At 34.4% G+C, this 14,389-nt stretch overlaps 1 protein-coding gene across 1 annotated transcript; it reads left to right on the top strand.

Annotated features, from left to right (window-relative positions):
• LOC108661123 (wiskott-Aldrich syndrome protein homolog 1-like) lies at nt 10,757-11,524 on the top strand. Its single transcript, XM_018117009.1, has one exon. The coding sequence runs from the start codon at nt 10,757-10,759 to the stop codon at nt 11,522-11,524; it is 768 nt and encodes a 255-aa protein (XP_017972498.1).

Here is a 14,389-nt window from a genome sequence, read left to right as displayed (position 1 = left end):
AGTATTTTTGAAAGAAAACGAATGATAAAATCAATAAGATGTAACTAAATAACAAGAAGGTAGTCTATTGGTGAAACAAGGAAGAACATTGGTTGACCAAATTTCAAATTGGAGAAATGACGGGCTGAAGAGTTTGAGAAACAAAATCAATTTAGTCAACCAAGTCAGTCGACTAAGTGCTCTCTGCCAGAATCTGTAAACCGAAAACAGAACCAACTTAGTCAACCAAGTTAGTCGACTAAGAGCTCTTTGTCTGCAATTTAAACTAGAGCACTACAAGATAGATTAACGGTTATAACTCATCTTCAACTGTTTCCAACGGATATAAACTGCCAAACTGCCAGCAGAGTTGCATCTCCAAGTATAAAAGGGTCTTCCAACAATGAGAAACAAGTTTTTTTGAAGCCTTGAATGAGATTTGAGCTATAGAAAGTAGAAAAACCAGAAAAGCTTCACTACACTTGTCTGCGCTTAAACGCCTACTCTTTGCATTTGTATTTAACACTCAATCTTGTACTAATCATATCAACAAGTGATCATCGGTACTCTCTTTTACTACTTCTCTTGTATTCTTAGAGTGAGGGAGTCACTTTAAGGGGTTGTTCAAGCTTGGGATAGCCTGATTGTTGTAGGTTGTGGTTAAGCCTTGGAAAACCACATTGGGTTTTAGTTGAGCCCGTGAAAAACTAGTGTAAAAGGTTTTTGGCTGAGCTTGGTAAAAGCCATTGTAAAGCTTAGTGAAAGCTTGTGAATTTCACCTGTCCATAGTGGATTTGTGAGAAAATCCTTGGTTGGATAATCAAGGTAATGGATGTAGGTCTTGGACTGAACCACTCTAAATTGCTGTGTATTTTATACTCTGTTTTTGTTTTCTTAAGTTCTAGAAATTTGTTTCCAATCTTGTTAAGAGCCAAATTGTGCTATTCACCCCCCCCCCCCTCTAGCACATATTATCAGGACCAACATGGAATATTTGCCAATTCATTTACCTTATAAGGCAGAAATTGGTGGACCCGTTCAGTATCGATGGATGTATCCATTTGAAAGGTACTATATATGTTATTTGTTTTCTAACAGTTTATTAAAAGAGTTTTAAGTACTTATTAAGTATCATGAATATTATGATGTTTAGGTTTTTGCATGATTTGAAGAAGAAAGTGAAAAATCGTGCCTTTGTTGAAAGATCTATATGCAAGACTTATATGATTGAGGAAATCTCCTTGTTTTGCTCATTGTATTTTGAACCTACTGTGCGAACAAGATTAAATCGAGTGCCACATAATGATGATGAGGGAGACATAGACTCTCGTGGTCGCCTTTCGATTTTCACTCATCTTAGGCGAGCTTTTGGTCTACTAGATAAATCTCGATTTTTAAATAAGGATGAGTTTTATGCTGTTGAGCTATATGTTTTAATGAATTGCGAAAAAATGCTCCCATATATTAAGTAAGTATTATTCTACCATAAACCTAAATGATTGATCATAAGCTTAAACTTAATTTGTAAATTATGGATATGATGATAGGATATTTGATGATATGGTGAAAAGAGATATGCATATATCGAAAGATGAATTGGAGAAAGTACGTGATGCAAGATTCGTGAAATGGTTTAAAGAATATGTAAGTTTATGTAAATTAGAAGTGAATTCTTAATTACAAATATGCATTACTTATCTAAATTAACCATTCTTGATCTTGTATTACATGTTGGTAGGTTGCAGAACGTAGGGATGAAATTGACCCACGTATACTTGAAATCTATCATAGTCCAGGACGTATGATAAGGTGTTACAAAGGATACTTCGTAAATGGTTTTAAGTTTCACACCCTAGACTATGGGCAAAATCATAAGATAATGAATAGTGGGGTATGCATAAAAGGGAGTTTTTACAATGATTACGAGCGTGACTTTTATGGCATTTTGGTGGATATAATCAAGTTGGAGTATTTTGGTATCAGAAACAAAGTTGTCCTATTTAAGTGTCAATGGTCTGACATTGAAAAAGGTATTAAGGTAAACCTTTTTCGTGGTCTTGTTGAAATTAAACACAACTTAATACTTGCCACTAATTCACCATTTGTTTTAGTTAGACAAGCTCAACAAGTTTATTATAGTAATTATCCATCTACCAAAAGAGATTAATGTGATTGGTGGGCGATATTTAAAACAAAAGCTAGAAGTAGATTCCACCTTCCTAGTAGTGGAGATAGAGAAAATGAAATTTATTTGAATGAAGAAGTGTACCAAGAAAATGATGTGTCTATTCCAATTAATGTTACTCCCTCGAAAAAACTTGATAACTCTAAAATTTTTGTCACAGCTTAATTTTCGAGCCATCACCGACGCAAGGGCCCAATAGGCTCAGCCCATTAAGCCCAAGCAAGCCTATTTATATAATCTTGTATATTAATCCATATGTCTTTAAAATCCAAAATTCGTAATGTTCAAATATAATTCCTTTGAAAACAATTCATAAGACCCAATTATGTATTCATAATGGCATCATCAACCATAATATACATATATAGCTTGACAAATGAGTCTTAGCATTTCACATCAAGCATTCATATACACATAATTAGACCTTGACCGTCAGCGGAGTGACTCTAGGCAATGTTGCTAACATTTAGTGTCATGGTAAACGTACCGAGCAATGGATAGGGAGGAGCACCTCGTCCTAGGACCAATCAACTTTAACTCAGAAAACTTAAAACATGAAGTTTAAAAACGTGAGCATAAACCCAGTGAGTGAACATAAGAAGGGAACAAGCAAAGTTAAGGAAGGTTTAGAAATCAGGATGCACTTAAGTTCAAAAACAATGCAATTTACTTTATTTCTTATTAAAAACCCTTCATTCAAACCCTTGGTTGTTTAATCACTTGATGATGAAGGATCCATGAACAACAAAGAAGTTGAAGAGTGAAACTTTAGTAGAATTCAAGCAAGTCAAGCCTAATAGATTGATTCTCACCGCAACGAAAAGGCATTCTCGCTGCAACGAAATTCTGGCCAAATAAAATCTAAGGGGCTTTCACTGCCACAAGGAAAATCCACTCATGCCACATTGTACATTAAATCAAGCACATTAACAATAATCAAGTTTTCTCAACATTCAATGCAGTCACATATTATTTTCATAACCTTTTCTATATCATATACAAAACATATTTATAACATATATATATATATACAAGCATGTATACAACCACCACCTCACCCAACTCATGTGCACTCCGCACCGCACATAGCTGGAGTCATTGTGTGCACCCCCACATCGCGCACAACTAATGCCATCATGTGCTCCCCCCACATCGCGTACATGGCATATATCATCATCATCATCGTGTGCACCCCCACATCGAGCACAACTAATCCCATCATGTGCTCCCCCCCACATCGCGCACATGGCATATATCATCATCATTGTGTGTACCCCCACATCGAGCACAACTAATCCCATCATGTGCTCCCCCCCACATCGCGCACATGGCATATATCATCATCATTGTGTGTACCCCCACATCGAGCACAACTAATCCCATCATGTGCTCCCCCCCACATCGCGCACATGGCATATATCATCATCATTGTGTGTACCCCCACATCGAGCACAACTAATCCCATCATGTGCTCCCCCCCACATCGCGCACATGGCATATATCATCATCATTGTGTGTACCCCCACATCGAGCACAACTAATCCCATCATGTGCTCCCCCCCACATCGCGCACATGGCATATATCATCATCATTGTGTGTACCCCCACATCGTGCACAACTAATGCCATCATGTGCTCCCCCCACATCGCGCACATAAGCAATCTCATCATCCACACTCCTTCACCCAATCGTCACCGGCATATGCAACCCCCACATCGCGCACATGCGCGGTTATAATTATCACACAATATTAACTATCAATACATAACATATATATATCAACATAATATGGGAGCACAAGGATTCATCATATTACACATTCATAACATATAGCATTTCATCAAAGGCTTGTTCCCATGCAAATTTTAAGAAAAACCAGTAAAATAATTGAAGTGGTTTAATCAAGCATATAATCATTTATTCCAAAACATTTTAATGCAAGTTCACTCACCTTACAAAAGCGGGATGTTACATCGCTATTAGTTCGGAGGCATATCTAGCTATTGTTACTTGCTGGTCGCTCGTTATTTCCTCCGGCACGCTACCACAGTACACTACTTTTACTTTTGTACTTCCTAGCAACAATCTAAATTCAATATCTTTAGTGTACCTCATTTCTACTTCTCTTTTTCCTTCAATCATGAATCCTTATTCAACTAACTTATATCTTGACACATTCTTTACCAACGTGGGCTTTATCCTTTACTTGAGTCATTCTTTAGATTATGGATACCGGCAACTTATTTATGACTCTAGCACATATATAAATCTTGTCTAAGGATATTTATCAAGTTTATCCACCATTTCCATAATTATTAGCTAGCATATGACAGCAACTATAAATTTACTTCCATCAAACATTTTCTAAGTCTACATGTACCACTATCCTCATTTACATGTTGCCACCAAGCGTAACATTAATATTCATTCATGCACACCAACATCCATAACCTTTAAAACCTTTCCTAACAACACATATCTACACACCAAACTTTCAATTAATATAATTACCTTCCAACCATACCCATGACATCACAATAACACTACATATGCATACAATCATTCTCACAATATTAAACCAATCATAAGCTTCAAATTTAGCATTAAGCTTACCACTTGGTTTTAGCTTGGATTTCACCCAAAAAAATTCATAATTTCCTCACACCCATGGTCACCATAACTACCACAAAATGATTCACACATCATTTTTCCAAAGATTTAACCAACCGTGAGCTTAAAACACAAAAACACTTACCTTATGTTTCTTAAATCTTGAGACCCACTTGATATTTCTTCAATTACTCTTGAATCACTTGCTACCCAAGCCTTCCACCTTTCTTTCCTTTCTTTCCTTAGCCGATTCTCTCTATTTTTCTCTTCAATTGCATGGGAGTCAAGTGAAAATGGGGTGGAAGTATGGAAATGGCATGGAAGGAAAAAGATGGAGAAGAAAAATGCCATCTTGAAGAGATAAGGATCAGCCAAGGATAAGGATGAAGAGTCAAGCTTTGACCACTTTAATGGAAAAATTACCATTTTGCTCTCCAAGGTTTTCACCCTTTTTAATTGTATCCTCCCACAATCCTTTAATTTCAATTTCTTTCCATTATCTTCTTTTACACATGTACAAACGAAATATAAAGCTTGTACTCCAACACAGTATCCCCATAATATTTAAAATATTTATCTACCCACTCTATCTTTATTTAATAAAGGCACGTGGGCCCCATTAACATCATTTTTTTTTAAATTTCTTTATTTGTCTTCTCCTCCACTTAGATTGACCATATACTCCCTTTTCATAAAAAATTATGACACTGAATAAAATATTAATATTTTAATATTATTTTATTAATAAAATAATATTTTGTTCTAAAATTTTTCACTTGTCTCCTTGGCACCCAAAACACCTTGTTATACCTCCATTCACTTCTAAATCACTTTTTATCTTGCTAATTCATCCTCAATAAAAACATTATTATTATTTCCTCGCGTGCGGAATATTTTATCTTAAAATACTCTTTTTACCTTTCATCACTTTTAAACATTCCAATTAACCTCAATTAACATTCAATAAGCTTTATTAGCCATCATATCAAAGTATAGGATATTACAGTTTTAGCAAGTGGTGATTATGAAGAGGTTAATCTCTTGATTGAGGATGAAGAAAATGACATGCAAGGAAATGAAGATGAAGAAGATGACATGAAAAGAGATGAAGATGAAGAAAAAGATGAAGATGAATAAACTTTTAGTGATGATAGTGATAATAATGAGCAACATGAGTTTGCTTATTCTTAAAGTGATTGATGATGGTAGACATATATGATATCGATTTTGTATCTTTTGTTACACAGTTGTTTAACTTAGTTATTAATATTGAAAGATCTTGACAAGTTATAAAATTAGTATAGTTTATATTTTCAATTGTTGAAGTGAATACTTTATAATGGCATCTTTTATTGTGCACATGATTAGGAATTACTCTTGATTGTTGTAATTTGATGATTTTATAGTTTGTTTTAATTTTTTCTAAAATTTGTGTATGAATTTTAATAAAAAAATATTGTAGGAACGATGGTTAAAGGGAAGCATTCAAAACCAAGACCTAGAGCAACAAATGCCTTTGGAATTATGTTGTTGCCTACAAATGCTAGTGTGTTTGTTTATACATCCACTCAACCACAAACAAAACAAGTCAATGATGTGCCCTCTGAGCCACCCTCTTTGTTGGTTGCATCTGCAGAGCAAGTAGATAATGAGACATCTACTCACGATTCTTTTAGATCCACATCTATTGATTTAAGTGCAAGTGTAGATGATATATCCTCAAGGTCAAGGGGAAGGGGCCTGGTGTAGGATTACAAACTCTTATAGATCCATCGGAAAGATTGTGTATAACTCCTATTGGAGAAAGGTATGTTATCTTGTATTATAATGAGATAGTTATATTTGTTATATATTTTATTATGGAATAATTTTCTTTTATCTTGTACAAGTACTTTTTTCAAGCGAGGGGTCATGGCTACAATAACAAGGATCATAAAAAATCACTTCAACAGTCCACGGTCGACATGGAGGAAAGTTCCTAATGATGTAAATGAGTTAATGTTTAAAAAACTTCAGGTACTATGTTTGTTATTCAATTAACATATAACTTTTTATTTTCAATTAATTTGTATCAATTTTTTTAGTTACTCTATTATTTTGATGTAGGAAAAATGTGTTTGGCCTACAAATTAAGATGTTTTGGTTCGAAGAATATGGGAGAAAATTTGTTCCAATCGATTAAGAGACATGCTTTCAAAAGAGAGGAATAAAGCAATGACAAAAGCCAAAACTAAAACATTAAGGATTGCAAAGGCATGTCAAGGGAATGGATTACAAATGAAATTTGGGATGCCCTTATCGATACAGTGTGGTGTACAGAAGAATGGCAAAACAAATCGAGAAAAGTAAGGCAAAATCGTTTAACACCAAAAGAATGAAGCATTCCAAAGCACACTAATGGTTCAGATCCCTTTGTTGTTCATGCAAAAAGGATGGTATGAATTAATCTTACTTGGCATTTATATGTGTGGTTTTCTTTCTAGCTAAATTTAAATTATATGTTTAGTAGTTTGACTTTGGTATTTCCTTACATGTTATTTATATATATGAATTATAATTGAGTATATATACTTGTAAATAAATGCAAGCAATTGAGATGGGACAAGATGTTAGCTTTTTGGAAGTGTTCAACTGCACCCATAAACGTTTAGCTGGTCACGGTGATTTTATAGACAACATGTCAAACCCTATTCTATAAAATAATTACGACGTCATTTACATGCTCAATAGAATGTTTGCATGTTTAGGAAGTTCGAGGAATCGTTAAAAGACGATATTACCCCTAATGGTACCATTAAGTTGATTAAGCCTCGAACTAGTTCAAATAGAAATTTTGAGGTGAAATTAAGAGTTTCACAGTTCAGGGATGACTCAAAATGGAAATTCGGAGTTCGAGGATCAATTTGGAGTCAAACAGAAATTTTCATTATCTATGGGCAAAATGGTCATTTGCTACCTAGGGACAAAATGAGAATTTTGAGAAAAAATTTTTTTAGCTCCATTTAACTTATTGGAGTATGATTTGAGTATTGGAGTATAATTTGAGGGTTTGGCAGTGAAAAAGTTTAATTCTGGTGATTTCTAGAGTGTAGGGGCAAAATCGTAATTTTTCCATCCACGGACAAAATTTGAGATTTTGAGAGAATTTAGATCAAATTTGACAAATTGGAGAATGGTATGAGTATAAGGGATGAAAAATATGTCTATGGGCAATTTTTCAGTTTTTGGGGCAAAAATGTAATTTTTGACTTTTATGGGGGCAAAAGTGTAAATTTCAAAAATTACTCCACCAAGACTTTGGATAAGTCTGAGAATTTTATCTAAGCTATGGATATGTGGGACAAGTGTATGGTGAAAATTTGGAAACAAATGGATGGCTAGAATTTAAGGAATTAATAAAACATTAAAAAAATGAATAAAATAATATTATATTATTTTAGCCTTTAAAAAGGTAAAAATTCCAGAATTCTCATCTTCTTCAGCTGTCCAAACCAGGGGAGAAAAGGGGAAAAAAAAAAAAAAAAATCCTACCTGAAAAATTTGGAGAAAATCAAGAGAAATCAAGAAATCAAGCATTAAAAAGGTAAATTTCATTGATTTTCCTTGTGATTTTCACTACCCATGCATTTTTTTCTCATTTCCATGCAAAATTAGAAAGTGGGTATGGACACCCATGCTGGCCAAACCTCCATGGATGAGTTTTGAGCTTGATTTTTGGTTGATTTTAATTGAATTAAGTGATTTTAGTTAGGTTATATTGAAATATAGCAAAAATAAGCTAGAGAAATAATTTTCTCCCATTGAAACCCATTATGCCGAATTTTCTAGGGGAATATTGGCTGCTGATCTTGATGTTTATTTGAGGAATTATGATGAATAATGATGAATTATGAGCCTAGAAAAATAATGGGAATTTTCGGAGCAAAAATATGAATTTTTACCCACTAGGGGTATTTTCGTAATTTGCTATCGGGACTGATAATTTGCACCACACTGAGGGACATTAAGTCAATTTGGGTGCAATTGAGGTATAGAAACTGAAAAAAATTAATTTGGAGTTTAAACGGACGCGTATATCGATTTATCGGGTAAAAGACCGAAATAGGCTAACACCGCATTTAGGCAAAAATTTAGACATTTTTGCATTCCATATCAAGCATTAGTAGTCTAAATTAGTTTAATTTCAATTTAGTACCAATGTGGTGAATTTCTCGATTTTGTACTGTGTCAAGGTGGTGAGTCCTCCGATAAAGGCAAGGGAATTGCACCCGAGGACCAATAGTCTGAGTATTTCGAAAATCCTCACTCTAGACACGGTGAGTAACCTTACCATCATTTTAATTATCTAAAGTATGTTTTTATTCGGTTTTGGTGAATTTTATGAAAATGAGTTCAAATGGTAAATTTTTATGTTTTGTAAACAAAATGAGTTTAAATGAAAATATTTTATAAATTGTCTTGAAACGAAATAACGATTTTGAAAATAGAGTAATTGGAGACCACTGATATGTTGTAAATTTAAAATTGAATTAATGGCTTATGTTATTGTATTGGCATGACTGGCTGGGCTGTGTTTTTTATGAATTGTATGAATTGCTTTATTTTACCCTTGCAGGCTGGGTAGTAATATATTAGCCCTGTCATGCTGTCAAAATTTTATTGTATGGTGGGTTTGACCTGCTGCAGTGGGCTGGATTCTGTGGACTAGCCTATTAGAGGGGCACGGAATCCTGTTATATTTTTACCTCGGTTGGAGAGGCGAGTAGGGTAACTCCTGAGGTATAACTTTTAGAGTTCACTTCACGCCAAACCACCTCGTGAAGGGGAACTCGGCCAACGTCAAGGAATGGCTATGTTTTCAAAATAAAAACATGACTTTCTAATAGCCTTGGCGGACTCAGTTGGGATAGCCCTCGGCCAAGGTATCCCAAATAACTGAGTATGATAATAATTTTTGGCATGAGCCAAGCTTTTTAAGAAATTCATAAGCCATACTGATTACTTGCTTTAAATAAATTGATTTCATTTGGTTGAAATAAGTTGAAAGATGATAAATTACAGTTTGATGAAATGTTTTAATAGTCTCCTTTTACTCGACTTTAGATATTTTGAGTGATGTTTGTTTACTCACTGGGATTTTATAATCTCACCACCCTCATTTCCACCCATTTCAGGCTCAGAATAGATTGTAGATAACTGATATCGGCGAGGATTACAGTTGAACTTGCCACATCCAAAGACTGTAGGTTCATTTCTTTTGATACTTTTGGTCATTCGTGGGCCCACGTGTCACTGTAAATTAAATTCTATACTTTGGTTATCTGTATTACGGTATGTAAGAATTTATTTTGCTTTTACGCTATAAAAATTATTTATGCAGTGTTCTTAAAATATCGTTTTATGTGAAAATTGAATATTTTATTGAATATTTTTATTTTATTATAACAGTCATAATTCCATTTTAAACGAATGTTTTAGACATCCAAAATTATTTTTGATTAAGAAATATGTGTTTTCCACTTACATACTATATTTTTAGATGATTTTTGAGATTTTTGGGATAAATGACAAAAATACCCCTGTGAGACGGAAATTATTATTTCATTTGTTTAAGTTGGAAACAGTTTAAAATCTTTTAAAATGTGGTATTTGGAAACAGTTACCCACAGGGGAAATGAGAAGCTGATATTAAAGCCTTGCGGGGTCTCGGTTGACATTCCGGGTAATGAATGTAAATTGAGACGTCGCGGCGGTTGTCACGGGCTCGATGGGAGTTCCGGGTCGTGACAATTAAGTTGGTATCAGAGCTGTTGGTTTGAAAGATTAGAGTTTTGGGTTTAAAGTTATTTTAAAGCTGTTTTAAAAATTTACAGTGTCAGTGTGGCCCCGAGTTAAGTTAGGTTAGGTTGAATAAAATACATGCATAAGCATATAGAGCCTGAGGTTGCCTAAACTCACTTTGTTCCCTCTTATAGATTATTATGTCTCCTCGACGCGAACAACCACCTTTCACTAGATCAGTTGGAAGGGGAAGAGGTCGTTTCCAACGTCGTCAGTTAGGTGCAATAGAGGAGGAATTGACTGCATCCACCATTCGGGCAGCACCTGCTGCTGAACAAACCAAGACTCCTCCACATCCTCCACCTCATCTACCACTTACTAGTATTCCTGCTATGCCTCTTGAGGCAGTTCAGGCATTAGCAGCCTTCTTTACTGCTATTGCTGGCCAGGCTCAAGCTGGTCAAGCTCTTCCTACAGTTCCTCTGGCTGCTCCTTCAGTACCACCATCCCCACCTCCTGTCCCACCACCAGTGCTGGATGTTTCTGATTCTAAGAAGCTTAAAGAGGCTAGGCAACATAGTTGTGTTTCTTTTATGGGTGAGTCGGACGCAACCGTGGCTAAAGAGGTGGTGCGAATGGCTTTAAGAGCCGAGAAGCTTGCGAATGAAAATAAGAGTCTGCGAGCTGAGTTAGCAAAAAGGAGAAGTCTAAGTGTATCTTCTAGTCAGCCACCAAACAGGGGCAAAAACTCCTCTGTTTCAGGAAGTTCACGTAGATGCAGAAATTGTGGGAATTATCATGTTGGGCCGTGCAGAGGGCCTGCACGATGTTTTCATTGTGATCAACTGGGTCACATTAGGAGAGATTGTCCACAGTTAGGACGGGCTACGGTAGCTGCTCCATCTCCACCAGCTCATACGGATATACAGAGGAGAGATTCCTCTGGATTGCAACCGAGACAGGGATGATTTTGACATACCACCAAGGGTAGATTAAATAAGTTGAAATTAGTGCTCTAATAAAGTACGTATGATAGAAAGCTAGTTTGTAAGTTGTAGTTTTCATGATCATGAAATATATAAAGATTATCAATATATGGACATACATTTGGAGTTGTAATTTACAAGTTTGAAGTATTTAAGATATGATTAAATGGAATTAGCATTAGTTAGGGTACGTAAATCTTTTAATTAATTTCTATGGAGTATCCATGATAGTAGAATGGAGGAACATCGTGCAGTGATGCTATATGGTGAAATCACTATACAATATGGAAAGGGTATTTTCGAGTGGGATTTATTGACTGATGATAAGTGATGAGCAATTTGAGATACATGTAGCTATGAATAAATTTGGAGATCTTTGCTTAAGCAAACTCGTATTAAATGTTATGGTAAAGATATATGAATGCTAGTGGCAAAAAAAAAAAAACGTTAAATCAATGTTTTGATTTCACACTTGTGATAGAAAGTTAGTCTTGCTAATTGTGGTATAGACTCGAAGGGAAGCCACACGATTGTGAATAATTGAGGTAGTAGCTTTAAAGGTGGAAGAGTTGCTAAGATAAAGTGAATTCAAACCGTTGCAACGCCACAGTACTGACTATCAAACGCTGTCACGTTAAGAACCCCTAATGGCTAGAAAGCAGAGCAAATTGAGAGTGGCATGAAGATGAAACACACGAGTTGAAGAATGGTCATTGGTTTTCATGCTAAGCTTTGTTGTTTGGAGTCTTAAGTGCATTGGGAGGTATTAAGATAAAGATGATGAGTGAAATTGCAAAGTTTTTTTTTTTTTTTTTTATTATTGCCTTATATATATTGGCATGTAAGAGAAAGAAAAGTTAGAGAATTTTTGAGATGGCTACATAAAAATAAATTAACATGTGGAGTGTTAAGATGAATAATATGATGACTGAAGTCAAATCTTAAGAAATAAAGAAGACAAGAGATTAAGTCTTGTTAAAGACTAAAGAGGAAGCGAGCGAAAGGTTAGATGAATGTATGAGATACTGATAAGAGATGTCAATAGCAAGTGAGGAAAATGTAAATAAAGATTTCAATAATGATATAGCAAATGAGTTGATATAGAATTTGTTATGAGAATATACTGATCTTGTCTTAACTTTGTTGAAAGGAAAGGATTAGTAACAATGCAAGTAAACTAGGTGACATGCTAGAAACTCTTGGAGATAAATTGAAATATGAGTAGTTGGGTATACCTTTATGGAAATGATATACTTGGAGTATGAAAGAGCAAATAAGTGATTAGGTGTTTCAAGAATATTTAAATACCTTTGAGGAAGAATTATACATTATACGAGATGAGTATAAGATGTGTGATTTTAAAACTTGTTGAGGAGCCTAATGGCTAAGTCACAAGTTAAGTGATCGTATGCTGTAAGACATAAGTCTAAGATAGATATTCCCAATGAAATACTCAAGAAGAGTTTTGCTACGGATTTCGTGAAAGCAAACACTAAGTTATGTAGTTATAAAAAGGAAGCTATAAGCTGAAAGTGATATTCATATTAATATTGAAAAGTGCTTGAGGGGAATCTAGTTTCAAGTTTTACAATTTCAGGTACAATTTGTAAATTGGTTAAGAAAAAATGATGTTAAATTTATATGAAAAAGTAGAACAAAAGATTTTAGAAGTTAACCTTGAAAATGAAGTTAGATAATGAAATTTTCCTAATACATTATGGAAATTGGAATTTGAAAATGCTTAAGGTATACATGATTCAAATGAGTTTGAGTCTTAAGTGACAAATCAATATCGTAATGCAAGAAAGATACAAGGTAATATAGAGGCATGAAAAATGATTAAGGACAAAAGGATGACTTTGAGAAATTGTGATATTGCATCGTATTCAATGATCAAATGAAGGTAGATCTTGGAAGCATAAATAGGATTATAAGGCATATACACATATGTGGGATCGATATTGTGATCAACTAAAATAAAGAATGATTTTTAGTGAATTAAGATTCAAACTTAATATATGATGAGTGATGTAGGTAGTACCATGATAAGAAATTTTATCAGAAATTGAACTATGTGAATATAAAAGACTCTGGGAAATAGTCAAGAAGATAATATCAAGGAAATGTGATCTATAGCATGGTTAAGCCGTACGAGATGGATTAATATGATTAAAAAGATTGATATTTCATACCTGTGAGATAAACAGGAAGTACATGAAAATAATGGAAGAAAATACCTCACATTTTCTTTGAGTTTGATAAGTGAAATTTTGATGACAAAATTTTATTTTAAGAGGGGTAGTGTTGTCAAACCCTGTTCTATAAAATAATTATGACGTCATTTACATGTTCAATAGAATGTTTGCATGTTTAGGAAGTTCGAAGAATCGTTAAAAGACGATATTGCCCCTAATGGTACCATTAAGTTGATTAACCCTTGAACTAGTTCAAATAGGAATTTTGAGGTGAAATTAAGAGTTTCACAGTTCAAGAATGACTCAAAATGGTAATTCGGAGTTCGAGGATCAATTTGGAGTCAAACTGAAATTTTCATTATCTAGGGGCAAAATGGTCATTTGTCGCCTAAGGACAAAATGAGAATTTTAAGAAAAAATTGTTTTAGCCCCATTTAACTAATTGAAGTATGATTTGAGTATTGGAGTATAATCTGAGGGTTTGCCAGTGAAAAAGTTTAATTCCGATGATTTCTGGAGTGTAGGGGCAAAATCGTAATTTTTTCATCCACGGACAAAATTTGAGATTTTGAGAGAATTTAGATCAAATTTGACAAATTGGAGAATGGTATGAGTATAAGGGATGAAAAATATGTCTATGGGCAATTTTTCA

The sequence above is a fragment of the Theobroma cacao genome, chromosome 3 (assembly GCF_000208745.1).
Source record: "Theobroma cacao cultivar B97-61/B2 chromosome 3, Criollo_cocoa_genome_V2, whole genome shotgun sequence".
Taxonomy (NCBI): Eukaryota; Viridiplantae; Streptophyta; class Magnoliopsida; order Malvales; family Malvaceae; genus Theobroma; species Theobroma cacao.
This window is presented reverse-complemented; position numbering and strand designations above follow the sequence as displayed.

What these genes read in the sequence shown, in the direction of transcription:
- LOC108661123 (XM_018117009.1), top strand. Translation starts at nt 10,757, where the DNA reads ATGTCTCCTCGACGCGAACAACCACCTTTCACTAGATCAGTTGGAAGG.